We start from the raw sequence: 12,048 nt of genomic DNA, 5'->3' as shown, positions 1-12,048 counted from the left end.
AATTTAAATCAATTTTGCAGCTCAACTACGTCTACAAAGAAATGAATGCAGATTAGTTAGTGATAAATGGTTAATAAGATTTTAGTCTTAGTATAAGTATATTCGTATCCAGCTTGATAAATGTCATGCAACTATGCAAGTAAGTTAATTGAAAACATTATCGTTCAAGAACAATTATAGGCAAAACTACATAATTTACATATTAAATGCACATAAGCGCAATTAATCATTATATATTTTTAGAAAGTTTAAATCCCAGCTTATGCAGTAATTTCAACATTTTTTTCCGAGTTTTGTGACTCGAAAAACTATTGGAATAAATTGACTTATACTAACTGTTTTAACTCTATAGAAAAATGTTAGAGAATTATTCTTAGTTACCTAATACTTCAAACTTTATGATATTCATTTCAATTTTTTATTGTTTTTAGCAACAACCATATTGATAAAAAAAAATAAATAGTTATTGACTCTTTGATAATGAGCAATGTTAGTATGTTAGTAAATTATAAGAATACCATTCGTGTGTAAAAAGTATTGTAAAAAGTAACTTTTACCTTCTAATACTGTAAATTGTTTTTGTGATTACCTATGTCATAAAGTTATTTAGTTATTGGCAACTTCCTTTTATCGTAATGGATGAATACAATTATATACTTATACTAATAATTTGTGCCATCTTTTAAACATACCAATTAATTTTGGAACACTAAATTAAATAGGTACAAACGTAGTTAATACTTATTATTTTTTTTTTCGGAGATTTTATATACTGTTTAATGCTATTTTGTTCATTTATTAATAAAATTATCAGTTTGAATATGCCCACATTCTTATGTACACTATATTTTCTTTAAAGCTATGATTACATTTAAATCATACACCAAAGTATAAACCAAAGTTTTACATAGACATTTAGTTGGTTCAGTATAGTCTTCATTCGTCATACTATTATGCTGTGTAAATAAAATATCAAATGAAAAACATCATCGTTTGTTACAGTGATACTGAAACGCCCGAAACATATTATATTATGCAGCTTGTATCAGGTACTAGGTAGTCATGCGAATTAGAAAATTATACTATAAAGCAAATTCAAAGTATTGATTTTTCCCTGGCATATCACTTGGGAGGTCCTTTGCTATGTATCATGTTGTGACGGTAGTGAAGTGCAATGTGTCTCAGAATTGCAAAATATAACTGAAAAATCCACGGGGAAAAACGTGGACATTTTCAAAAAGGCCAGACGTATGTATTAAGTATAAGATTTATACGATCGAAGTAATACAATATGTGACGATAATGAAACATTTGGACAATTTTTAATAATTCATGAGCCGTACTGAAAAGTATATTACTTACGTCGGAGTTACCTACCGTCCATCAGATGGTTTTAATTAAAGTTTTGTTAAGACTAAGATTATTGCATTCTGTAAAATATATTATAATTTTCATTAAAAGTTTGTTTTATTTAAATAGTAATTAAGATTTTCATTTGTATTTGATTTCATATTCATTTCATTTCGTTAAGTATTTATACTAAATTTAATTATAACGTATTTATTTTCAATTTTATATCACAAAATTGAAATATTCTATACTTACTAATACGAAATTATAATAATAATACTGTATTATACAATAATATATAATAAAGAACAATATATTATTGGATTATAACAAAAAATGAATTGAATTAAAACAATAACAATATTTTTAATCGTTGATTCTAGTTAAAAAATATACACAAACAAAGTCACATAGACGACTTTTCAATGATTTAAATGCGTAAAACGATTCTGAGCGGATCCACTTGTGAGTGTTTTCTTTTTCATTTTCAAGTTTTAGGTATAAAATTAATAATTTTATGAATTTCCTACTTTTAAATAATTTATTAATTTTCGTGTTTCCGACAAATTTCTTCAAATTCTTAAAAATTAGAATTTGTACACGCTTACACTTAATTCTGATTATTTGTTGAGTTGTTTACCTCATAAGTCATCAAAGAGGAAAATGTTTTATTTTTAGATAGAAATGCCAAATTTATACCTAACCAAATTGAATGTGTACTCGCAGAAGTACTATGAGAGTCCCAGTGTCATGTTATACGGAAGTATATAATTAATCGTAAAACAGTTATGCAAGACTACTTACATTTTTAGATATTATGTAGGTATAAAAGTATATGTAAACATTATATATTTAAATTGAACCGGAGTCATTTTGTCAATTTGGCCATTTTTCAAATTGTTTTCAATATTTATGTTTGATATCAAGTTCGAATATAAAGTGAGAAAGGTTGTGACTTGACTATGTCAGACCGTAAACGGAATGCACGACAATTCATTCGGCGGTGTATTTAACTTACTTAAAAATGTAATTTGTATTATATTTTCAATAATAGGTACGTAGTTAACGACATTATATGTAAAACACAACCTAAATCCAAATCATTCTAACGTTCATTATATTTATATGTCATACGAGTTGATAGAATTATTTTATAATACTATATGCTAAAAATATAACGTTGATATACTTTTCGTCATTTCGGCATAGGTAAATACAAATTACTAAAAACTTAATACAGTATTAATTGTATAATATTATTACGTACAAATCAATAGGTTTTATTGTATTATTGGTATGCTTGTACTGAGTTTGTACAAAATATGTCATATAATATGAGTAACATGATTGTCATATTATATAATATATCGTTAGAGCTGTAGACGGAAAATGTTTGGCTAGCTACATATGGCCAAATTCATATACAATTATTGAATTCTTCGAAATATAAAAAAAAAAACTGTATACATAAAAAGATTCATTGAACAAAATAAAAGTATTTACATTAAAACAATTCAATTTAAATATTATTATATTTATATAAAATACACGATCGCGAATAGCCAATATTCATGCAGGTACTTGCAATTATTCAGTTTAACGATATCATTAGTATTGCCGTGGCTTTTTTATACATTTTTTTGTACAAAACTTTGAAAAATTATGTCCACTCGACATAGATGTTTATATGATCTTTATTATTATTATTATTATTTTTTTTAAAGTTCACTTATACCTCTGTTCTCCATTTCATGTACATTATAAAAAGTGAATGTAGTATGTACTACCCGAGGCTCTATGTCTCTTTAAACCATTAAAACTTAATTTATCTGGTCGTCTATATTATATTTTCTGTTGAATTTCGAATCACATTTTATTCATCCTTGTATTCCAACATTTAGAACAATATATATAATTGTGTTTTATTCATCGAACACTGTATCATTTTATTTTAAATAAACAACACGAATCACTACAATATATTGAACTCTAAACTTTGTAATTTTATTTTATCAAAGAGGAATTTCATTGAATTAACTTAAACATAGGCACCTGCAATAAATTGTGCTTATTTACGAAATATTTATAAAAAATATCTCTACTCATTCCTATTGGTTTTTATATTATTTTGCACTAGTGTATGTAAACATAGATTTTATCAACATGATATAACTATTGCAGGTAGATATTTACATATTTTATAAAATACGTGACATTTAACTCATAGCTTGTAGTATCTATACATTTATAAAGGAATCGAATGACAAATACTAGCCTAATCGTCAAGTATAAAATTAATTATTCATCTGTAATAAGTAAAACCATACCAATTTGGAACAATGGCAATACCTACTACTTTTAATCCAATAATTAAATAATTTTTTTTTATCAATAATACATTTATCAATTTATCAAAAATATAAATAAAAAAAATCGAACGTTAAAATGTTTGAATTGAAAGAAAAACCTTTTTTTTCGAACCACATCTGTTTAACAACTGACAATTGTTAAAAAAAAAAAAACAAACTTTTATTTAACTAGTAGACAACTATACAATTGTAACTCGTAACTCATATTATATGTTTTTAAACCTTAGTTCAGTTATCAAGTGTAATGTGTTAATGTGTTACTATAATAGTATAGTTTTTGTAGGACAAATATTTCGTTATTTCGTTGAAGTTTATTACGATATAATGATACGTGAATATTATGTTTTTAATTATATAAGAATGGAGTTTTTAATATTGTTCATTTTTAATACTTTCACACTAGCGATGTCTAATCCCATCAAATTAATTCCAGAACTATGCAAAGCAGGTATAACACCCATGTTTATTGCACCAAATTTACCATAGGAAATATTTACATAATATGTTTTTTAGTAACTATCAGTTAAAATAATTGAATGGTTAAATAATAAACAAAAGACCATTAAAATCTTGTTTTTAAAGTTATATGATTTATAATAACAAAAATAATTATGTATGGTCTATTATGTTTTTGCGACATTGTTGGTTCACTTCAGGGCAAGATACCTACGTATAATAGTGGTGTGTTTTTATATTACATTTTAAATTACGAAAAATCGTGGGTAAGTTTTTCAAAAATAAATTAAAACTGCGCTCACCGACATTTCTTCAATATTTTTCGACGGTCAAAGGTATCTTTACTCTACACCCCGACGATTAGAAAAATATGCCCCTAAAAATACGGGTCATTAAGATTTAAGGTGTTGAATGACATTTTTTTTAGCAGTATATTAAAAGTGTTTAGAGAACAATGTGGTAGAAAAAATATTATTGCAAAAACCTAAATTATATCCTTAATTTGCTCATATTCTAAAATCAAATATTTTCTTCAAAATACGAATAGTGTAATTTGTAACTATAATATAATACTACTGCAGCTGATAATTTTACTGTAATTTTTAAAAACGTCCAATCGTTAGAACACTTTATTCATTTTTTTTTTGTTTGCGTTTTAAGATTTTTTTTAAACTATTGTTCCATAAACTATGGTATTAATGTTTGACTGTAGACTAGATATAGCCGTATTTTTATTTTCTACAAATGATGATTCATAATTTGTTTTAAAAAAAAGAGAAACTTTTATAAAATTAGTTTTTACCTCCATTTAGCCTTTTTTAATAGATTTAACTATATTTTTTTGTACGAATTAGCTTTTATTTCAGCGTTAGAAATGGTTTGTTTTACTTGAAAAGTGCACAATGTGTGAAAAAACGATTAAACCAAGACCCCAAAAAATCTGTCATGAGCAGATTTTAATTTTATTTAAAGAACTGTTTTGGGCAGTTTGCTATTTTATATATAAAAAAATGGTTAAACTATCAGTAATCTTGCTAATGTAATACTTCTTGTAATGAGGAAATGATAAAATTATATATTTATATAATATATTATATTACTTTACCATTAGAAATTGTTAAGTTTAATAATATAGTTGACATCCTATATGGTTTATACTGCATAATGTATGTGATTTGTGTGTTAGCCATATATTAAACTAAATTTATAAAATTTTGTGACAGTGTGTATACATTTCAGGTGATTCATTTATTGTAAATCATCGAAAACCAACCATTCATGGTATTCTCTCAGCATTGGTGAATACAAACAAACAATGTTTGAGTAATTATTCGTTATTAAAGGTCAAGAGAAATGGTGGCATTGTAGATTTAGAAATTTGTTATGATGAGTTATCATTGAAGACAATTTACGTAAAATTTGAAATCGATGGCATTTCACTTACAAAGTTTGTAACAGTGATTCAACCACCAGTTGCGACTCGAAATATCAATTTGTATCCGGAAAATATAGCGTGTTTTTATACAAAAGTAATGCAAAATAAGTTTTTAAAATTTTTTTAAATGTTTTTTCTCGGCAATAACTATATTGTTTATTAAAATTAAACTTGATGTTGCCAATAGATTTCAAATTTAAAAAATGTATTTTATTTTTAATCACTCAAAAAGATGGAATACATTTGTAAAAACAAGTGATTGTGTAGTATAAAAAATCATCCAATTGATTTTTAAAACACAAATACATAGGTACTTCAGATACTTGCCACTAACCATGCAGTTAATAATATAAAATATAGTCAACCTAATGTTGTTATCATAATAATTTAATGTTACAAAATATACTGCGGTATAAGATACTATTTCGTTAAAGATAGTGTTAATTTTTTAAGTAGGGATCTATATCTACAACATTATTAAAATGTGTAATTTTTGTATGCATAAAAATAGAAAATATATGAATTAGAATGATAAAAAAAACCATATAAAGTGTCATCGTAATAATAATAAGTTTGTACCTACATAGGTATAGCCGTATAGATATTAGGTATAGAAAGGTAGATAATATATTATTATTTTCTAAAATGTTTTATTTTATATGTATTTGTATATAGAATCATCAAACAGCTCTATTTAAGTATATATATAACAACGGAGATTTGATTACTGATTCATCATTTTTGACCGAAGGACATTTAGCAAGCAATGCCGATTTTTCAGAAAACTTTAAGCAACTGGGAACGTTTTTTTATGCTAACATAACGCCTCAATGGAAATCCATTAATCAACATGTGTGGGCACTTATTGAATCTGCCATTAGATCGTATGCGATGGATGTAAGTATGATATTATAAATATTGCTATAAAATGTCTGTGTTTTATATAAATATATTTTTAAAAGGTCACGACGCCTTCAAAACGATTTTGGTTGTAAACGTCATTGAACCAAATATGTGTTATAGCCTTATCGAAATTCTATAAATTGGAAAAAACGTACAACAATGACTTAGTTATAATGTTTTCATTTTTCATATTTTCGTTACAATTAAAGTAGTCGTTAGACTTTAAACGAAAAAAAATATTCAATACAATTTTCAAGAAAAAGGATATAATATAAGCATGCTTATAATATTCTATAATATTTTTTTGTTGTTAAACAAATATTATTACGTCTCTAGCGTAGTATACATTATAATATTATGCGTTATGTGTAGGTACATAAGCAGATAAGCTAATAATTATAGCCTTAGATACCACGTAGACTACGCGGTAAATTGCAATATATTATTATTAATTTCATATTTGTAAACATAATATATGTTCACGCTTGAATTGTTATTATTCTACTATATTGTAATATTTAACGTCCCGTGGCGATACAAACTTTTTTTTGTCAATAATTGGGGTCTTCCGCAAAGTTTCGATGTTGTATTACAATAAATTTTATATGTGATCCAATCTGTTACTTATACGGTCTACGCGTACGTACACATCACACGTGCAATATCGTATAAAATAAATTACTCGCAAGCCTAAGCTCGAAAATCGGTCAAACAATTTCCGGCTTGAGGGTGTCTCAACCAAAAATAAAAAACAATGTCTGAATACGCCCCTCGGGCCCGTCATATAGGGATGAACTCGTGGGATTTCAAATCCCAGAGGAGGGGATAAGAATATAATATTTTGAAACCAGTCTCATCTGTAGCGAATAGGATATAAGAAATGTATAATATTATATCCGTTAATATAATGATAGGTAATACATATTGTATTATGTGCACTTATTATACCAAAACAACAGCACTACAGTTCTACTATAGAATAAACGGCCGTGTGCAGTCGCAATGTGTTGTGGTAAAAAATATTCTTCAGTAAATCCATGATGGATGTGTTGATGGACATATTGCCTACATAATATAGAATAATCTATTATAATATAATTTAACGTTTTCCAATGTAGGTACATTTCGTTGGCCTCAACTAATAATTATGTATTTCATTTGTCTTGTTTTTTTCCACTAATAATGTGATTGTTTAGTGTGTTACTAATTATTATAGTGTGAATTTGTGCACCAAAATGTTTTCAGATACATTTTTTCGTTATACCGTCTATCGCAATACGTTTGTCGATTATTGATATAATAATAATTATTAATATTACTATACAGCCATATAGGTACACGCAAAGTTTTATTGTCTAGTAGAATGTTTGCATGTAGTCATGTAGATTCAATTCATTCTATTACATTCAAATATACCTAGCTGTATAGGATGTGGTTGATCCATAACCTACTTGTCAAACACGCGTTCCATTTAAAGCTCAAACCTCAGTCATCGCGAAGTCGATTACTGAGAATTCGCCGAAACTTCATCGTCAAACGTTCCGCTTTATCATGTTAAACGGAATTTTATTTAAAAAAAAAAAAACCATTTATTTTCCTGGATATCGACTTTTCCCGTTTCAATTCTTTGATCTCTACAATAACACTAACGTTCTGTTGTAATCGAAACCCATTTGAATTTCGTTCTCGGTACGGGTAAACAGTCCTAGGCATATATTAACATTTCATATTACTGTTATTATTTATTATGAACACTATTTTTTCACATCCGTATATTGTATATAAATTTATATTATTAATTTAACACTGTTGGGAACTCTTACTTCACACAGCCAATAATGGCTCTGTAATTAAAAGTGTTTTCATATAAATATTGTAAAACTATAGTTGGAAATAAATAAATATTATTATTATTATTAGCTGTAGCCATTCCCTTAAAAAATGAGATACCGTTAATTTTCCTCAAAAATAAAAGAACATATCTAGTCCACGTTTTTCTACTGATCATTTTCCTTCCTTATTAAAATAAGAAATTTCACTATCTTATCAATAATTGATAAAGTCAAATTATTTGAACAAGGACATATAATTTTAAGCGTAGAATATGGTTCTATATATGTTTTTTTTTTTTTTATTAGGGTTAAGGCTTCAACTACTAAAGTCATTAGTCTGTGAGGGAGGGTACTGTAAATTTGTTTACACGTGTGTGTTTGTTCTTGGTAGAATTTTTGATTTGGGAACCCATAGGTATCTGCCATGACCGGTCGGGGGATTGCGGCCTCTCTCTCCAGACAGGTGTCTGCCCGGAGAGAAGTGCCGCCCGTGACCGAGATTCGTACCGGTGACGGTGCGCATTGCAACCGACACCTTAGTACGCTCGGCCACTCCGTCCCCTTCTATATATTTGTGTGTATAGGTAAACATAAAACTGTATGAAATAAATTAAAACTAAACACCATTGTAATAAAATATAGTAAAATATTAATTTTTAATAATAATAATAATTTAGAACTATAATAACTCTTAAGTCTTTAGGGCGTTGGGTCCGGTGCGTTTATTAGTACAAAAACATGTCTAACAGGAAAAAGTCTCACAGCCTGTAGAATAGTCAGAGTTCGTTAATTTTTTTTTATTTAAAAGAAGAGAACATTTTGCAGGTAGGATCAAAGATTTTCAAAATTATAATTATAGAAGCTAAAATATGCATTTGAATAATGCACTATATTTGTTATTTTTCAAACTTATTTGTCTACCACTATTTAAAGAAAAATGAAAATTTAGCCTTTTACCTGACCTGAAAAATGTTCTCTTCTTTAAAATAAAAAAAAAATCAACGAAATCCGACAATTTTACATGCAGGGCATGAGTGTTTTGCCCGTGAAGTCATTTTCCTTGATATAATACACCGTTATCAACCCTGCCTAAATAGGTATCGACCTGTTGATTAGTGGAAAAGTATTATAACTAAGGTAGTAACTAAAATATGAAATATTATTTTTAAATTGTATAGAATTTTGGAAAATTGGAAAAACCGGCACCGACACCCATAACTTAAATATAATATACCAACTATCGTCAATAGTAATATATAATCAGTATTTGGAATGTTGATATTATATTATTATATAAGAATTCAAATCAAATAGTTTGTGCCATAATAGAACTAAATAAAATAATTTTAATATTTAAAAATTAATAAATATTAATATAATATTATGATTTCAATATTTGAACGAAAATAGACATGATAGTATTGTTCTGAAAAACGTACGGAGGAAAATGGAAAGTACCTATCTCTTATTTTTTCCGCGGAAAATGATGCACAGCCGAGGAAAACGGTATCTTATTTTTGGAGGGAAATCCCGATGTTCCCAAAATATATACTTTCTATAGTATGGGTACTATGTAGGTTTGTGTCCAATCGATTTCTCGCAAAAAAACCTATTTTGTGTTGTGACATATTTTGTAAGTGAATGTACACTGAACATGCAAAAACCACGCTGGCGTTTCAGAACGACAAGAAGCTGGAAGCGTACGCTGGCACGCACGGACAGGCGACGGTGGACGGACAGCCGCTGTTCCTGACGGGCGATGGCCGTATGCCGGTGGCCGCGTGGCTGTGGAAAGCCGCCGTCGACCCGTCCACCGGCGCCGGCATCGCGTTCGTCTGCTCCAACGACCCGTTTGAAAGCGCGGCCAGCCCGCCATGCGGCGACATGGACGTTTGCGTGGACGGCCACTGGCACGCCGCCGTGGTGGCCGGCTGGTCGTTTTGCTGCACGTTGCAACAGCTCGTGGAAACGGTCCCGGGGGCGGCGGCGGCCATTGTCGGCGGCGCCGGCGTCAAGTTGCTGAAGAGACTGTCGCCTGCAACGCCGCCGACGTCACCCGAGAGCGCGGCGACGGCAGACGACGACGACGACGACGACGACGACGACGATTGACGGTTGCGAGAGAGTCGAGCGGATCGGTCGGCCGACGGAATGTCGGTAAATAATTATATACATTAATTTTTACGGCGGACACGTGGTCATACTGGTTGTAACGGCTACTCTGCAAGTTTTCCGTGACGATTTTTGTCTTTTGAAAGAAAAATATTTAACTAAGCAATTTTTCCTGAAGCTGATTTCGTGTATTATTAATATCAGATGTTCAATAAATATTTTTTTTTGTGTGTACCATTGATAAGTTTTTCATGTTAAGCTAAACGGAGTAGAGTGGTCCACCCCATTATTTCACTCTGCTTGATTAAAACATTTTTAGAAAATTCTTCTACTTTCGAATAAGAAAAAATAAATTACCCCTGCATTATGACAACAAGTTGTGAAAAATTAGACATTTTTGTAAAAACTAATTATTACTATTATTATTTATTATTAAAAAAAATATTTCGGAATGTATAATATACAAATAACAAAAACGAAAATTGACCGAGAAAATAAGTGTGTCGTGCTCAATGGATCATATTGTATTAAAAGGGAAGAGACTATAATACTATCCTTAAAAAAAAAGCCGATGAAATAGAAATTTACAAACTCTTTATGACGTCCGCTATTTGGGAGTGTCCGTTAGAAAAGGTTTCACTGTATTTCAGGTGATCCAATGCTACATTCTTTATTTCCATACGTTTTATAATTTATAAAAATATTATTTTTATATAATTTGATGTCATTGAAAAACAAAATTTCTGAAAAAAAAATATTTTTTACTATTATTGTTTTTACTTATTCAATTTCACTTTTTTGAGTGATACCATACTTTTTAGTTTAATATTCTGAAGCAAGATATTATTCGGAGTATTTCAATCTATAAAATTCAAATTCCGAGCAAGTAATTCATTAGTTGTATTAAGTATTATGCAGTTAAGTTGTCTGCCTATTTTTATCAACATCGCCAACGTCGTGTCAAGACCCAAAGAGTAAGATTGTTGTGGTTTTTTTGTAAAATAACGTTTTAAAAATATAGGAAACAATAATATAAGTATAATAATACAAAATAAGTGAACTCACGACGAGATAGCAAGTATGTAGAAAAAATTGAAAATATCATTTAAAACAATTATTTAATTATGATAATAATTATTATAATTTGATTCCGAAAAAGCCAAACGGGCATGGAACCCGGATAGAGAATAAAAAATGTAACACAGAGCCGAATAATATAAATGTAGAATAATGAGAACGGTGGGACAAAATAACGTCCTGTGACTATTGTTTTGTTCATATAATTGTTAATATTATATTTTGAAATAAGAAATACCTTAAAAGTTATAATATAGTCATACCAGTCAGACGCCTACTCAAAATAATAATTAGTACAACATCATATATATTTTTATCCATCAATTATCAACCAAGGGACTAGACACGTATCTGTCATCGATGGTCCCTTTCATCGTATTATGCTCCACGGATACCGCTGAAGATTATTATAGCCACCGACTACTGAATTTTGATGTAAAAAATTTATCGGAGTTATGTCTAGGTGTGTGTCTGTGGAGTGTAGACGTTGGAATGTTGAGAGCTAAACCGCGGG

At 29.0% G+C, this 12,048-nt stretch overlaps 2 protein-coding genes across 2 annotated transcripts in view; one reads left to right on the top strand and one right to left on the bottom strand.

The window, feature by feature from the left end:
• The window catches only part of LOC132946502 (cyclic nucleotide-gated cation channel subunit A), a 188,840-nt gene that overhangs the window by 62,609 nt on the left and 114,183 nt on the right, over positions 1-12,048 (bottom strand).
• LOC132946664 (uncharacterized) lies at positions 3,940-10,694 on the top strand. The gene is made up of 4 exons (XM_061016707.1): positions 3,940-4,167; positions 5,415-5,704; positions 6,286-6,507; positions 10,026-10,694. The coding sequence occupies exons 1-4, from the start codon at positions 3,972-3,974 to the stop codon at positions 10,455-10,457; spliced, it is 1,140 nt and encodes a 379-aa protein (XP_060872690.1). The 5' UTR covers positions 3,940-3,971; the 3' UTR covers positions 10,458-10,694.

Source organism: Metopolophium dirhodum, chromosome 6 (genome assembly GCF_019925205.1).
Source record: "Metopolophium dirhodum isolate CAU chromosome 6, ASM1992520v1, whole genome shotgun sequence".
Taxonomy (NCBI): Eukaryota; Metazoa; Arthropoda; class Insecta; order Hemiptera; family Aphididae; genus Metopolophium; species Metopolophium dirhodum.
This window is presented reverse-complemented; position numbering and strand designations above follow the sequence as displayed.

What these genes read in the sequence shown, in the direction of transcription:
- LOC132946664 (XM_061016707.1), top strand. Translation starts at nt 3,972, where the DNA reads ATGTGTTACTATAATAGTATAGTTTTTGTAGGACAAATATTTCGTTAT. An exon ending in TAGCGTGTTTTTATACAAAA is followed by an intron (nt 5,705 to 6,285) that starts GTAATGCAAAAT and finishes ATTTGTATATAG; the next exon opens with AATCATCAAACAGCTCTATT. An exon ending in TTAGATCGTATGCGATGGAT is followed by an intron (nt 6,508 to 10,025) that starts GTAAGTATGATA and finishes CTGGCGTTTCAG; the next exon opens with AACGACAAGAAGCTGGAAGC.